General features: G+C 38.7%; 1 protein-coding gene across 1 annotated transcript; it reads right to left on the reverse strand.

Moving 5' to 3' along the window:
- Positions 1-418: 418 nt before the first annotated feature.
- Positions 419-3,399, reverse strand: LOC148030522 (3-dehydrosphinganine reductase TSC10A-like). The gene is made up of 4 exons (XM_087686864.1): positions 2,787-3,399; positions 2,084-2,347; positions 1,399-1,546; positions 419-1,020 (listed from the first exon to the last, which is right to left on the reverse strand). The coding sequence occupies exons 1-4, from the start codon at positions 3,063-3,065 to the stop codon at positions 695-697; spliced, it is 1,017 nt and encodes a 338-aa protein (XP_087542990.1). The 5' UTR covers positions 3,066-3,399; the 3' UTR covers positions 419-694.
- Between the last annotated feature and the right edge of the window lie 14,655 nt (positions 3,400-18,054).

An 18,054-nucleotide genomic window follows, 5' to 3' on the forward strand; every position in this document is an offset into this window, starting at 1 on the left:
TCTCAAGAGAGATGCAATATATTGTATCGGTAGTTCTTAATTTCTTCAAAACCCCCCAACATCCAAGATAAAGAAGCCTATGTTGCCTTCGGTTTGGTCAAAGGTAGTTACTAATTTCTTCCAAACCCCCAATATCCTAGATAAAGAAGCCTATGTTGCCTATGGTTAGGTAAAGGGTACAACAAACATGCATCCCTTGTTCTTCGAGGGCTACAATTACATTGATTTCTTCCCAAGATACTCTTCTCATGAAGCATCCACAAATCCATCAATCCTATTCAATTGAGTGCACTCCTTGCCCAAAGACCCACAAATCCATCAATCCTATTCTATATAATGTACTTCTTGCCCAAAGACTGAGGGAGAATAAGATATGTGGCTGACTGTAGTTTAAAACTTTTAAAGTCATTGGAGATCATCGAGAAATGAGGCACTTCTTACTTTAGCAAAGCTCAATTTCAAAAAGAATGGTCTGGTTTCTTTTTTTTTAGTGAAGTCTTGGAAACATTGATGTGATCAATTTCCTTGAGTCGCACTTCACAACTTGAGGGATTTCCTCCTTACATTTCTTTGTTCAAGTCTACTCTTTCACATGAGCCTCCAAAACTATGAAAATGTTGTTGTGTGGGCTACACCTAGAAGAAATTGTCTCCTTGATATATCCAAATAAAATGAACTACATGTAGAAACTCTTCTATTTGTGATGATCCATTTCGGTTGAATCTTTGAGGAGCTTGTTGAGCAGCCATCGGAGGTATGGGAGGAACAAAAAGGAAACCAATTTAAGGGGTAGAATCAAGATAGTTTCTAATAGAGCCTCTGAAAATGACTCAGCTGGAAAAACCCCTCTTGTCATGACACCAATCAGAAACCCAAAATAGCTTGTAGTGATTAAGAAATGCCCCCTCTTCACCCCTTCTATGGTCTTTGCTGCCACATCATCTGCCGACTCGGCCTTTGATCTATCATACAGAGACACCAGCTTTGCTATGCCGGAAGTGAATGGATCAAGCTTATCAGCTGAAACACAGAGTCCAACAACAAATAGTTAGGTGGCTAGTCTAGTCTCATTCAGCTGTTGCAAACTTTCCACTTAGCTAAAAATTTAGTATGCAATATTAAATGATGCAAAAGTGATTGAAAGACCTGATTAGACTTCATTACTAGCACTACTCAACATCCCTGCTTGTGAAGCCATATTTGGATAAGCTAAAGCTGGCTGTGACAGGAATGTCACACTTTTCAATGCATACTTAAGCCATCAAACATAATTGGAAAAACACGTGTTTAATTTACTTCCAACCAGTGCACCTGCCTGGGAAATAGAAATTTGAAGTTAAAACTACGGGTTCTTTGAGTTATGCCTCCAATTAATATTAAGAAGTCAATAGATTTTACCTTCATCAAGCATGGGAGTCTCGGTAAATCCGGGGCATACAAGGTGCACACCAATGTTATATGGCATCAGTTCCATCCTTAACATTTCAGCAAGCCCTTTCAGCGCATGTTTAGTGGGGCCATATAAATTGGTTCCACAGACAAAGAGCTACAAAAACCACAATTGGAAGAGAAATGCAAAAGACAATTAGAAGAAACCACACACTATATTAAGCTGGTTAGCGTTACTTCCAAACACAACCTTCAAAATGATTCCTGCATTACAGAAGGTATGTGGAACCATTGAGAGCACTTAATTTGCTACTGTCCTCAATATCTGATAGATACAGTATGTCCATAATCCTGGTCATTGGTCCTCCCTGACAAGTAGGTTTATTTTCTACCTTGCTTGATAGTTTGATTTGATCACACAATGGCATTATGATTTACTTTTGATCTTCTATGCTAGGTCCCATGTCATATAATATGTATTTGAGAGTTTAAGGCATTACGCTTGCTGCAGACTGTCTCACATGCACTCACTTGTAAGAATACAAGGATTCAGACTCCAAACCCGAGGATATATGAGAAGGGTCATATGTGGCCCTTCAGTATGCACTCTGCTTCTTCCTAGTATGTGGACATGCACATGCACATTTGAACAGGCAGGATTCACAATTCTCTAGCATTTCTGCCATCTGCTTACCAGGCCAGAAAGGGAGCTCATGAACACAATGGATACTGGAGTCTTCAAACTCCTGGTCTTCATAAGTGGAAGAGCAGCATTAACTGGGTAGACATATCCTAAGAAGTTTGTTCTCGTAACATTATCCAGGATGTCTGTATTCATCTGACCAAGACATCCCGGAACAACAAAGCCTGCGTTGCAAATGAGGATATCAATGGGCCTCCAATGGTAGCTTTCTAGAATGGCTGATGTTATGGCAGCCGCATCACCCACGTCCACTGCCTAAACAGAGAAAAGGAGAATACTCAGTTACAGATGACAAGGGCGGGATCTAGACCAGTATGTCTTCTGAACAACCATTGTTTGAGCAATCATTCCTCCTTTACTGTATGAATAAAGAATTGAGCACTGTACGCAACAGATTTAAATTTGCCACTGTTTACTGCTTTTGATTGTCTGTCTTCTGAACAAACATTTATCTGTTGCTATAAGAATAAAGAATCCAGCACTGTTTCCTGCATTTGGTCTTGTGTTACAAACACCAATGCATATGCAAGTGAACAGGACATGCCTGCGTTTTGCACAAAACTATTGGTCTCAGACAAGACATAAGCATGTTTAAGTGAATTTGGTTGTGCATACGATGCCAAAAACAATTGTCAGGAGAGTATGCCTCCACGAAGGGTAATAGCACATGATGGGTAGAAGGAAGATGTGTCACCTTCAACTGTATGCGATGGTCCGTGGCAGCCGGTGAGACAATGGAGGAGAGGGCCTGGCGAGCATCAAGAAGCTTGCTGTGCGACCGAGCCATGAGGGTGAGGAAGGCACCCTCAGCTGCACACCTCTTGGCCAGGGCGAAGCCGATGCCGCTGGAGCCCCCAGTGATGACCACATGCTTGCCTGCCAGGGAGCTGATGTGCTGGGCCTTGGGCTTGAGGAGTCTGATGAGGAACAGCAAGAGGGCCACCGCGGCGATAAAGGCAAGGAAGAGCTGCATGATGATGGTGTGGACACAGGACCATGGGAATTTTGAAAGCAGGCCAAAATCCCCTTTTAGACTAGGATATACAGAAAACCTCTCTCTCTCTCTCTCCTTTCATGCAGATAACCATGGCTCTCTCTCTCTCTCTCTCTCTCTCTCTCTCTCTCTCTCTCTCTCATGCAGATACCAATATCTCATCAGACAACCATTACTCTCTCTCTCTCTCTCCCTCCCCCCACATATCTTATATTACAATCTCAAGACCTCCACAGCTCTTCCATACACTGATAACTCATAGCCTTTACTGCTGCCTGCAAACAACAAGGGTTTCCTATGTCTGGCACATGCAATAAGGGATGCACCTGCCCTACCCCCTCCCTTTGAATATCTATATTCTACGTACTTTCTTGTTCTTAATCTACCAAAAGCACTGAAATCTTTAAAGCTTTCAATATATTTATTTTGGCATATTCAGGTGTATATTTCAATTTTCTCCACAAGAGGTAGGATAGCAAGGCCAATAACTGCGCACCCCCTAAGAAAGAAACCCCCCCCCCCCTCCCCAACGAGATGCACTTCATGCAAACTAGGCACTCCGTGCCTAGACTCTGCCCGGCGCCGGGGTGGGCGCGATTTTCTGTGCCATTGATCATATTTACTATTAGTTAACGAGAGGTGGGGGGCGGGTGCCATGCGTCTAGCACCCGCCCCCGCCCGTCAACTTCAGCACATCTAATGGTTGAGATTGCGCAGCAATTCTTTGTGAGTCGCTTCGTTACATGTCCCTAGGTGCAACTTATTTTTTAAACACTATAGTTCTTCAATTCGTTGCATCTGTACGCACAAAAAATTTTCTCCCACTCCTATGTGGCTGAGCGAGAGGCCTAACGTTGCCTGCCGGTTGTAGGTCTGCAACAAGTTTTGAAAGATCAAAGGAGCTCACATTTAGTGACAACCTACTGGCCCTGCTACCCTAGAAGATTTCATTGCATGTTGTTTACAATTCAAACCCATGAATGTTGTGACTCCACTTTTATATGGATATTGTATTAATCTATTTAGGTGTGCCCTTTCCTCTAGAACTTTTGCATAGTTATGTTCCAATATTTTAATGGTCACAACGTCCTTCACCCACCAAAATTAAAGGTGGGTTTTCAAATTGATTGGGACACAAAATATGTACTGAAGTATGAGGCCAGTTACGCATTGCCCTAGGCATCTGGGGCAATGTGAAATGTATCCTCCATTGATTACTTGGAGGTTGACCCACTAGCTTAAGGCTTAAGCCTTGCAGATGATTGGCCATGGTTTGAATCTTGTCAATTTTGCACTCTCAATCAATTGTTCAGCCTGTGTATAACCAACTTGACATGAGGTGAAATATTATATCTTCCCATAAAGAAAAGTACTAAGGTGAAAGACAATCAAAACACTTCATACTAGAGACGTAAAAGTTCTAGGCTTGTTGCCAAGATGCATTAGCTAGAGGGATGATCACCTTCAATATTTCTTCTCTCTATATCACATTCTCAAGGGATGATGGACTTAGATAATTCACTCTTGAACGTAAAGTTGACGAAGGCATCTGTCCTTTCCAAGCATGGCACTCACTCATGTGTACATGGGTGATTCTATTAGCAAGTGATTCGATAATATACACATTAGCCAATATTAGTGTTTACATGTATAAAGAGTTCTTGTTGGCATTCTTTTGCATATTTGAGTGCCCTTGGAGTATCCCTTGACTACTTGTTTTTTATAACAATCATTATTTAAAAATTCATACTAGGTGTTGTGCCTAGATTCTCTCTACTATGCTTGTGCTCTTTCGGTACTTCACATTGGAGTTTGAAAGAATGTTTCATGTGGCAAGAGAGTTTATGGAAGGGTGATATGAGAAACATAATTCAAACTTCGAAAACTTTGGTAACTTAGACTAATACAATGATGAATGCATGAAAATCCAATATGTAGAAATGTTAGTACACTTACTAATATATTAAATTAATGTACAATTATATCATATATATCATCATTATTATTACATAGTAAATATAGTATTACATTTAATTGTAATTATATATACTATTATAATATCTATAATATATTCTAATAATAATATGTGCATATGTGTGTGCATGTGTGCATATATATGTATATACATGTGTGCATGTGCATGTGCGTGTGCGTGTGTGTGTGTGTGTGTGTGTGTGTGTGTGTGTGTGTGTGTGTGTGTGTGTGTGTGTGTGTGTGTGTGTGTGTGTGTGTGTGTGTGTGTGTGTGTGTGTGTGTGTGTGTGTGTGTGTGTGTGTGTGTGTGTGTTTGTTTAAGACATGTGCATCTATTTGTGTGGTCTTGTAAATGTATGTCCCCTCTCTCATATTCATCATTTTTATTTTCTCTCCTTTCTTTTTCTTTCTCTTATCTCTCATCTTTCTTCATGCCATATGTATGTGTGTTGTGTGTTCATGTGTATTTGTATATTTACATATTTATGTTTAGATTTGTGTGTTTGCATATATGGGTATGTGCATATTTGTAAGTGTGTATTTTATAATTGTATATCCATTTTCTCTCCTTTGCTCTTTTTTTCTCTCATATATATGTTTAGATGTGCATAAGTATGTATGTGTTTATACATGTATGTCCATTTGTGTGGTCTCATACACATATACATATTTTACTCTCTATTATTCTCTCTCTCTCTCTCTCTCTCTCTCTCTCTCTCTCTCTCTCTCTCTCTCTCTCTCTCTCTCTCTTTGTATGTGTGTATGTATGAATGATACACACACATATTTTTTTTTCTTTTTACCTCTTTGTGTTTTTCATATGCACCATATATGTGTGTGCATGAGCACTCATATATATGTATATGTGTATATGCATATACATTCCATTTGTGTATGACTTTAGAGTATGCATACATTGCACGAACATGTTTAACCATTAAAGTTATTATCTTATTTCATATGTTCAATAAAAAAGAAATTCAACTCTTTTGTAAATAGTGTATATGCATTTGTGGATGTTTTTAGAGTATGTATGCATTGCACGCACAGGTTCAACCATTAAAGTATCATATCATGTTATATGTCTAATATATATATATATATATAAAGGGGGGAGATTTTTCAAGGACTCACCTTTCCCCTTTTGATGCTCATATCCTATGTTAAATTGAGAGAGAGAGAGAGAGAGAGAGAGAGAGAGAGAGAGAGAGAGAGAGAGAGAGAGAGAGAGAGAGAGAGAGAGAGAGAGTGTGTGTGTGTGTGTGTGTGTGTGTGTGTGTGATATTATAGAAAGTGATTATAATCCCCACTCACCCTTTTAAAAAAACTCCTCTTTATTTCTTGAATGCCAAACTTCTCCTCTTATACCACATAGGCTTGGGAGCCTTAAGGTTGGTTCGAGATCCCCAAAGTAAATCTCTAAATAATATATAGAATAGAATATATGATAGATGTTCAATTAAAAAGGAGAAAGAGAGAGTGTGTGTGTGTGTATGTATATTCAATTGAGAGAGAGAGAGAGAGAGAGAGAGAGAGAGAGAGAGAGTTTATAGAAAATAATTATAACCTCACTCACCATTCAAGAGAAAACTCTCTTTATTTCTTGAATACTAAACTTCTCCTCTTGTGCCACATAGGCTTGGGAGCCTTCTGGTTAGTTCAAGATCCCCATGGCAAATCTCTAAATAATATATAGAATAGATTTTTAATGTTCATAAAAAATGATTTATTATTAATGATTCTCACATTAGTTATCTTTGTTATTAAACTCTAATGGCATGTAAAGACAAGTGATAGATATATTATACAGTTCTAGGTTGACTATTCAACCTATTTTTTATTATTGTGTATTCATTCCTATTCATTAGTGCCATCAAGATTGTTTATTAGAGTTTTGCAAATGGATTTATTTATTTTTAAGGCAGCACTAACTATTATTGATATGGCATCTTGGCATGGACTATTCTTTTTATCTAGTCTTAAAATTCTATTATTTATTTGATTTATGAAGATTCATAAACTTTAGCTCAATTAAACAAGCCAAATTAACAAAAGCCTCACAAAAGCTTGTTCAATTTTTCATAAAGGGATATTTTAGGCAAAGGCCATTTTAGTTAAATGCATACATTGAAGAGAGGCCTCTCAATGGATGGGAGGACATTGTATCTAATATTATATCATGCTCTCTTGAGTTTTTTATACTTTTATCAAAGGGAGAAGACCAAGTGGGAGCACAAGTAAGCAGAAGGAATGGAGGTAGGTGCAAGCTATGGAGGATACAGTAAGAGAGCAAGAGAGAGAGACTCAAGATGTGGAAACTCTAACAATCACAATGTGTGACCATCCTTCCCTTATTCATTAGTCACTAAAAGAATAAAGAAAGAAGTGATAGTGATGGGTGGTTTCATCTAAAATGTATAGGTGTGTGGGTATTGTAAGTGTAGTGAATACACAGGTAGCATAAGTACATGCCCCTTTATCCCCAACAACCTCCCACTTAAAGGCAAATATGTCTCTAGTGAGGAGAGAATATGAAAAAAGTGACAACATTTTGCTGAGAGACTTTTAGTGAGCATATCTGCAGGATTTTGATTAGTTAACATCTTGGCAAGCTCAATGGACTTGTCCTCAATGACCTCTCTGATAAAGTGATAGTGCACCTCAATGTGCTTTGTCTTCACATGGAAGATGGGATTATTTGCCAATTGAGTAGCACTCATAGAATTCGAATGCAATGTAGGGACCACATCAATAATGCCAAGGTTTATCATAGACGGTAACCAAAGAGCCTCTTTATAAGCCTTAGTGATTGCATCATACTCTACCTCTGTAGTAGTAGTAGTAGATAGGGTTGTGCATTTCCGTACTTGGACATCCATGAAACAATATCTCTAGCAAAGGTGAAGACAAAGCCAAATGTGAGACTTTCTATTGTCTGCATGTCCTACATGGTCATAGTTAGTGTAACCTACGATTATATTGTCATGACCATCATAGCAAATATACATATATGTAGTACCTTTCAGGTACCTCATGATACCCTTCATGGCATATGAATGTCACTGGCTAGGTGTAGCCATATAGTGTCCCACAACTTCCAATACAAATGTTGTGTCAGGGCGAGTGGCTATCATGGCATATATCAAAAAATCCACTACATATGCATTTGCTCATCTAATTGGGAACAATTTTCTTGACTAACCTTCACATGGGAAGGTTAAGAACAATCAATAGTCTTAACATATTGTATATGGAAGCACTCAAGGACCTTCTGTATGTACTCCTTCTGTAAGAAGTAAAGGAGCCCTTAACAGTAATCACACGTGATGTGCATCCCAAGAATATGTGAGGCATGCCCTATGTCATTCATCCCAAAGTTCTTCTTGAGCCAAGTTTTCAAAGTATTTAGTTCATCATGAGCTCTCCCAACAATCAACATATCATCCGCATAAATTACAAAGATAATAAGGTTGTAAAATTGGTTATCATTTGTAGGGCTATCAATTCTGTTATTTGGTTCGTACTTGGCCACCTATAAAGGACTAGACACTGCCATTGCCTAAGGCAATAGGTAAGACCTTCCTATAATGGCCATGTCCTATGCAGATGTAAGGCCTCAAATTCTCAAGTTCAATGGAAAAGACTTCCATCCCTGGCAAGTCCTAGTAAAACATAAAATGATGGAACGAGGTTACTGGCCCTTCATAAAAGGGACCAAAGTTATTGACCCATCAGATCCCCTTGATGTAGAATATGATGAAAGAGCTCAGGCCATCATCATGCTTCATTTGGATGAATCTTTAATTCATCATATTGACCAACCTTCTACTTAAAACCCTTAGTAACCAATATGGCCTTATATGCTAGCTTAGGACATCTAAGGGTACTCTCTAACTTGTACACCCACTTGCATGGCAAAGCACAATTTCCACTAGACAAAGGAACCAAATCCACAAATGATTTTTCTACAATCAGTCATATTATGATTGCATGGCCCTCTCCCAAGAGTAGCCATCACCTTTGTGCATGATCACCTCATAAGGGGCTCACCAAAATCTGTCACTATGATATAGTCCATGGAGGATTCCAAACCAATCAGGCTATCTCTAGTAGACTATCTCAAAATAGGCTATGGGGCATGTATATCTAGTCCAAGTTCATGATCATAGGCCAATGAAATATCAATTGATGCACGTTGTCTACTGGTTGTATGGTAACAGGAGGCTCCTCTTGAAAGATCACCGTGTGAACTAAAATACATGCTCAGAATATTTATGCATTTTGTCCTCATGGAAAACAATATCATAGATATAAATAACCTTCCAAGCTTGCAGATCGGATAGGCGATAGCCCATTTCACCAGAATCTCTATAAGCAAGAAATATACATTTCATTGACTTAGGATCTAACTTATTACCTTTGTCCTTTTGGGAACATGGCAAAAAGCCTCACATCCAAAGTCACACAAAAGAGCATTGACAAAGGTTTTCTAAACTATACCTCCTCTGTAACCTAACAACCAACAGCAATGCATGGGGATTTTTTTATCAAGTATATGGTAGTAGTATTCGCCTTAGCCTATAAATACTGCAATAAACTTGATCGGCTATAGCATACTATGGACTCTCTCCTAAATTGTCCTATCCATGTGCTCAACACCATACCATTTTGGGGTGGGGTATATAGGGTGGTCAACTAATACTTAATTCCCTTCCCATCAACAAAATTGCTCAATGACTTTAGATACATACTCACCCCATTGTCAAATTGTAGGCATTTTAGTTTATACCATATTGGTTCTCAACCAGAGCAAGTCAATTGAAACATAGCCAATACTTTCGATTTTTACTTTATAAGGTATGATCAGACCTTATGTGAGTAATTATCAATGAAAGTAATGAAGTACTTCATGCCACCTAACAACTGATAGGGCATAGGTTCACAAACATTACAATAAACAAGAGCTAGAGGCTCACCCATGTGTGTAATGCCAAACTTCTTATGCAAACTATGTGTTTGTCATAAAGACAATGATCACAAAAATCAAAACATTTATAGTCAAGGGGCGGAAGATACTACAAGTGAGTAAGCATTTTAATTTCCTTTAATGGCATATGCCCAAGGCAAAGATGCCATAACAATACATGTGGTACTATAGCCATGGCCAAAACATGGTCAATGGGCCCAAATACAAGTAAGTGATAAAGAGTGCCAAACTTGGCATCTCATGCAAGGACAAGATTCCCATGACGAATCACCAAAAGATACAACATAACCTACGTCATCCAACTATCCAATGCATTTGGTCACAGTCAGAACATGGCATATATTATGCAAACTAAAGATGCTACCCGAAGTAAACTACATCTATACATCTCCAATACCAACAATATCCAATGCCAAGTCATTATCCAATTTGACAAATCTTGTCATGCTATGATAGGAGTGGAACCACTCTCAATGAGAGGTAATATGAAATGAAGCCCTTGAATCAATCAGCCAATACTGAGCATAAGTAGATAAGGCATCACGCAACTAGAAAACATCAAGTGAAGAAGTTGCAAGTATGTAATCATCATTCCAATTAGTTTATACTACATTAATCTCTTCAATCTTGAGGTTGGACTTATTGGGGACAATGATGAGATCATCATTCTTTTTCCTGCACTTTGCTCTTTCACTTTTTCTTGTGCTTCTCATCAAGCATTTTATGGCACTGTGACTAAATATGACCTAGCTTTCCATAATAATGACAAGTCAATGCAAACTTACAACCACATGACTTATTGTTAGACTATCCATGTGATTGAGAAGAATGAGACTTTTGAGGATCTCTCCCACAGTGGTCCATTATTGCTCTTAGCATTATTACCTCTAAGTATCAAAGTTTAAGAGCTATAGGAAGCATCAACATTCTTTTTGTTAACTTTATCATTCAATAATGCACCCTCTCTACATCTTGCAATTTTAGCCCATCAATACGCATGTTTACATACATAGAAATACAGAATGTGTCCCATGATTCAAGAAAAATGTAACCAATAAGAACAATAGTGGAAGATTCTCCTTAAAGTCAATCCCCCTACAAAGATAAGTGGCTGAAAATAGAATGAAACTCATTTAAGTAGGTAGATATGGAAGTCCCCTCCTTCATACAAAGATCCATGAGTCTCTTCAACCAATACATATGAGAGGCAGGGTTTTGCTTATCATAGAGATCACAGATCTTCTCCCAAAACTACCATAAAATCTACTTCATACAAAGATCCATGAGTCTCTTCAACCAATACATATGAGAGGTAGGGTTTTTCTTATCATAGAGATCATGAATCTTCTCCCAAAACTACCATACAATCTATCCTTTAGTGAAAACATTGTAGAATACTTGCTTAGAGAGTGACAAAATGATTGTAGATTAATTCAGCCCAATCCTCCACATCAAAGCATTCAGGCTTTACATCCTTGTATCTCAATAACTTAATCTACTATTTTTGTACCAAAACTTGTAATATATGTGCCCTCTAGTAGTTGCAGAAGCTTTCAAGAGCATGTATGAGTGTATAGCATCAATGTCATACATCAATATATCAAATGAAGTATTTGAATATCATCAAATGGCAATAGGAATAGACTTTCATAGTCAAATAGCTTGCTGCCCACTATATTATAGTAGTAAAAAATGACTGCATAAGCTGAGCTATGCAAGCTCAAACCAAGTCAATAGCATTTCCAAGCATTAAACAACCATTGGGGGCATCAAGGCCAAGTATCACAGGCATGACAGATGCATTATGAAGCTCTATGTATGTGGCCCACAAATACAATAGTAGGTTTGTTCTTTTCTCACAGTCAATATAGATGATGCTCATAGTTGGAAATAAAGCTCAAATGGGAGCCAAAGAACCTAGAAAGATGCCTAATGCATTGCCCAAACACTTGAAAAAGTGCTAGAGTTTACAATCTTAATGTGATTCAGATATTGCAAACCTGGAAAAATGGTACGAATTTAGTGCAAACTATTGCTATCAAATGCTGGTTTATGTGAGGATTGAGGAGCACTAGCTAATGCTCAAGAAGTCACATGGAAGGTCCTCAAATGCCTGGAGCAAGTCTTGATAAGCCAGAGCAAGCCAAGAAATCAAATCATGCCTTGGAAGAAGGAACCATAGCTACCATGAATGAAGTCTTGAAGCTTCAAATTTTGAGCTGAGGTAATGGTGGGTGAAGCTCCTCTGTTCAAAGATAAGAGAGATAGAGTGGAACTAATGAGTGAGCAGTCAACTCATCTCATTCATCTTCATTATTCAATCTCTAATGACATGAAAGAGATAGTACAACTAGGTTACAACTAACCATGACTAAATGTGGTTAGGTCAACCCCAACTTATTTAATGACCCACACGTGAGCAACTGGACACATCTGTAGGTGATGTCGGTCGCACAGATACATATGAGCAGTTGAGCTTGAACTCTCAATACTCCCCCTCAAGCTCAAACTAACTGCTAAATTCTAAGTAGCTATCTAAAGTAGATAAACTTCTCTTTACCAAGTGATTTGGCAAAGATATTTGCTACCTGCCTAGTCTTCGGTCTTCACATGCAACAAGTCAATCTGGCCTTCACGTATCATTTCTCTGATGAAATGATAATGAACCTCGACATGTTTGGATCTAACATGATAGACAGGATTGCTAGCTAACATCACACTACTGAGATCACCATAATGCAATCTGACTTTACTATCCAACCATATCCCCATGTCATTTAGCAGTTTCATCAACCAAACTGCTTCACATGTCGCTAATGCTGCACCCTTGTATTCTGCTTCCGTGCTAGACAAAGCAACGGTAGGGTGTTTCTTACTACTCCAGTTGATCATACTGTTGCCCAAACCAAATGCATAACCACTGGTTGACCTCCTATCATAGGCACAACCAGCCCAATCAGCATCAATGTAACCTGCTAAGTCAAGGGATTTTCCATACTCATAAAACAACCCATAATCCACAATACTCTTCACGTTCCACATAATCCTCTTGACTGCATCTAGATGTGGCTTACGAGGCTTCTACATGAATTGACTAATCAGCCCCCTTGCATAACTCAAGTGAGGGGACGAGTGATAGTAAGGTAGATTAAGCTGCCCACCATCTGTCTACACATAGTTACATTCTCTATTTCAGTCCCAACATCAATTGTCAGTTTGACATTTTGATCCAAGGGTGTCTCCATAATTTTACACTCCATCATGCCATACTTCTGCAACATATCATGAGCATACTGTTTTTGCAATAGTCATATACCCTGTGGTGTAGGCATAACTTCAATACCAAGAAAATACTTTAGCTCTCCAAGATCTTTAACTTTAAATTTAGCATGTAGCAATGATTTAATTTCAGCAATCCCTTGATTTAATTTCAGCAATCCCTTGATCATCATCTCTAGTGATGATAATATCATCTACATAGACCACCAAAAAAACATACCCATGATCCATCTTCTTCACGAATAGACTGTGATTTGCATGAGCTATCTGAAATCCATACTATTGTAAATAATTGCTTATCCAGGCATTCCATGCTCTTGGTGCTTGTTTCAACCATATAAAGTTTTTTTAGCTTACATACATATGTTAGAAAATCAGGATGAACATAGCCTTCAAGCTGCTTCATATATACACTTCTTCAAACAACTCACCATTCAAAAAAGCATTTTTAACATCCATCTGCCATAATTTCTAGCCCTTAGACACTGCCAATGCATTCTCAATGTTTCCATCTTGGCAACTAGACTAAAAGTCACTTCATAATCCAAGCCATATTGTTGTGCATATCCCTTTGCAACCAACTTGGCTTTATACAATTCTAGTGAACCATCTGGCTTGCATTTTACTTTGTAGACCCATTTGCAGCCAATGGGTACTTTGCCTTTAGGCAACTTGACCAAAACCCATGTTTCATTCTCAGCCAGTGCTACATATTCTTCATCCATGGCAGCACACCAATTCTCATCTGCAACTACATCATCAAACTTCGTAGGTTCTTTGAAACCTGTTACTCTAGTCATGTAAGCATAATGATAGGCTGAATATCAACTATATGTCAACCTATCAATTGGTTTTCTGACTCTTTCATACCTCCTTAATTGCAATTTACTCTAAGCTTGCCTCTCATGAGTTGGCACATACCTGCTATGCCTTACACTAGGCGTCATAACTGAAGGTATTCCCAACTCATTGTCCAAACTATCATTGCCAAGTGACTCATATCCTACTGTAAGCAGACCACTCACATCATCAAACATCTTTTCCTTTCCTTTATCCAATCTCCCCCTCACTGACATATCCGTGTTAGTGGATGTAGGAGTATGATTACGCATTCATTGTGTCCAAGGACTAACTATAGATGAAGCATCACCTGTAGGACCACTAATAAAAGTACTCATTGAAGAAGAATTTTCAGCATTAGTAGTGCTGGTTGATCCATTAGAAACCACTGTAGTAAGATTACCATACCATGAAGCTAGCTCGTCAAAAACTACATCTCTGTTGATCAAGGTCTCATGAGTGGACAAGCTAGCTCATCAAAAACTACATCTCTGTTGATCAAGGTCTCATGAGTGGACAATACATAACATTTGTAAGCCTTCCTGTCCTATGCATAACATAGAAAAATACTCTTGATAGCTTTTGGATCCAATTTCTTCCTCTTTTCATCAAGGACATACACATGAGCAATGTAGCCAAACACCTTAAGATGCCTAATGTCAGGCTTGTGCCCATACAGCTTCTCATAGGGAGTTACATCACGAATCTCGGTTGTAGGAGTTCTATTCACCAGCATGTAAATAGCAATAACCATTGCTTCAACCCAATAAGCATTTGGCAAACTCTTTTCATTAAGCATTGCCCTTGCCAATTCCATAAGCACGCGATTTTTCCTCTCTGCTGCACCATTCTATTGTGGTTTATAATTGCAAGTAAGCTGTCTTTTTATACCATATTTGGCAAGACACCTGTCAAACTCTCTGGATACATATTCTCCACCTCCATCTGATCTTAAACATGAGATATAACAACCCAGCTCATTTTCAGTATGCTTTTTGAAGTCTTTAAAAGCATCAAACACCTCATCTTTGTGTTTTATGATGTATAGCCATGTGTATCTGCTGAAATCATCAGTGAAAGAGACATAATATCAAGCACTATCGAAAGAAGCATTATGAGACGAACCCCATACATTCGAGTGTACTAACTGCAATGGATGAGAATTGTTCCTAACATGTCTCATTAAAGAAAATCTTGCTTGTTTCTTGAACTGACAAGCAGAGCATAAATATCCAAGATCATTGTATTTGAACTTAGGCAACCCAAGTACAACCTCTTTTTGCTACATAGATTTTATTATCTGAACATTTACATGGTCAATACATTTATGCCAAATTTCAACAGCCCATACAACTCCATCATCATAGGCAAACATGGTTGCCTTCAATTCTTGAATAGATACATCCAACGTAGACATTTTGCCATCCCTTTAGCAATCAATTTGCAGCCATTACCATATTCCTCGATAAAGCATCCATCCTTATTGAATCTGACTTGCAAATTCTGCTTTGTCCAACTGACAAAAGATTTTTAGTGTTCGATGGTACATGAAGCACATCATGTAGACTCTTTTTATTGCCGTTAGGCACAAGCAATGGGACCACACCTGTATGCTAAATATCATACTGGGTATCATCCCCAGTGCAAACATATCCATGAGAACCCACAACCAACTCATCAAACCATTCTGCGTGGGGTGTCATATGATTAGAGGCCCCTAAATCCATGTACCATTTCTCATCTCTACCTTGCTTAGGCACATTCTTTGATACATGCTACATAGCAACAACCTGTCTCCCTGATCATCTTGAGTACCATTGGAAGATGTATAATTTCCATGTTTTCTACCTTTTTCTTTCATGTATGCTTGCTTCTTATGACGAACTTTCGCAATATGCCCATACTGCCACAATAATGACAGTCTTTGTCCTTGTTAGACTACTCATTTGATTGCCACGATCCACCACCTCTACCTTTAGGTGATCTCCCCCTGCCTCTAAAGCCACTAGATCCACTAGCCTTGCATATTTGAGCTATTCCATGCATTCTGCTGCTGCTATCCATAGGTGTTTTGAGTGTCTCCTCGACCTCAAAAAGAACCATGGCCTCTGACACGTTGGCTAGAGTAGAGAATTGTGTCTCTACCTTGAGATGAACTGGAATCTATGTTAAGACCAAGCTTTACTTCTTCATGCAGCAGTAATGCAAGAAGTTCATCCCAATTAGGGAGTTTTTCTCTTACAAAAATAGAAGTATCAAATGCCTTGTACTCCTTGTGTTGGGATAAAGGGCACTACCCGTGTCCACCGTAAGGGCTAGGTTGTACATAGTACATATACCTATCTAAAATCATTATTGAGGTACATTCTTCAGTACCACAAATTGTGTGTCTCTATCTCTTCTCTCTCTCTCAACCTGCATCTCTACACAGAAGCTCCATTGCAGCCACCTCAACAAACTGGTATCAGAGCTTGGTTTAGGCAATCAGGAGCTTGGCATTTCTTTAGGTGCAGGAGCTTGAAGTTGAAGAAGAGTTCATTGTGAAGAGTTTGCATGCAGGGCAGCAAGGTTTGAGATTTTTTTGAAGCTTGAAGCTTGAAGCTTCCCTCTTCATTCGAGCTTGTTGGCAGCCATCGTTGGCCATTTCGAGACCTTCCCCCATCATCTCCAACACTTGGACTAGCATTTTAATCCCTTCAAGAGATTGAAGACACCATCAGCATGGGTATGCAGATCTGTTTTTTAGCATGCTTAGGACCTACAGTAGCTGCTCCTCTTCATTTGGCATCATGGTTGTGCTCCAAACTTTGCATCTAATGCTTAGCATTGAGCATTGAAGTGTAGTATTACACTTGGGATTGATATACATTCAACTTCAGGTCTGAAATACACAATATTTAGATATGTAATAAATAGGGCAACACCTGCTCTCTTGAGATTGATGCTCATGGACATCTTGATGTTGGATGCTTTGGGAATCATGTGGCATTGTCTTGAGACCATTTTGAGCTAATCTTGGCAAGGATTTGGCTCAGTTTGTAGATGTGCTTGTGGCTGGAATACACACTCCACAACCTGCAATTTACAAGCAGCTCTCTGTCCTTTAATGACATTGGTTCTTGGACATGCATGTTGATGCGTATACATGCTCAAATGATGTCAAGACACTAAGGAATGATATGCCCATGTATTGAAGTGCATTTGGATTGATTTTGACTGAGATTTCACTCAGTTTTGATATAGATTTGATTGCTGGAATAACATGGCTGAATGACATTTTGAATGTGTATGCATTATGTCTTGCTTCTAAACTTGGTCTCGGGCACTCTATACCATGTATTCATGCTTATGGTTGATGTTACATGCTTGGATTTGATTTCAAATGCATTTGAGCAATGATTAAAGCTCATTTTTTGGATCATCTTTACTTACAGGTCTACTGTTGTACGTTTAGGACAATTTCTTGAATGGTAGGACATCCACCTATATAATCAGGAATTTCTAGACTGCACTCCTGAATTGCAAGACAACCACCTGTATTGTTCTGGACTGCACTCCTAAATTGCAAGACAGCCACTTGTATTGTCACGAATTTTAGGACTGCACTCTTGAATTGCACGACAACCACCTGTATTGTTAGGAATTTCAGGATTGCACTCTATTTTTGTCAAGAAATAAGTATGTTTATTGTCATTGATTCCTTTTGAGGCATTTTTGGCAATGAAATGATGTATGTTGCTGTACATACTTGGGGATATTCCTAAGCTTTCATTGCTTAGCATTAGATGTCACTTACTGTCATACAGTTATTTGGTTGTGAATCATGGCTAGCAATAGTGACAATCATCTTATGCATATCAAGAAGCTTGAAGGAGCACACAACTTTGTA

Source organism: Lygodium microphyllum, chromosome 10 (genome assembly GCF_053477565.2).
Source record: "Lygodium microphyllum isolate KBCC chromosome 10, Lygodium_microphyllum_v1.1.10, whole genome shotgun sequence".
In the NCBI taxonomy this organism is placed as follows: domain Eukaryota; kingdom Viridiplantae; phylum Streptophyta; class Polypodiopsida; order Schizaeales; family Lygodiaceae; genus Lygodium; species Lygodium microphyllum.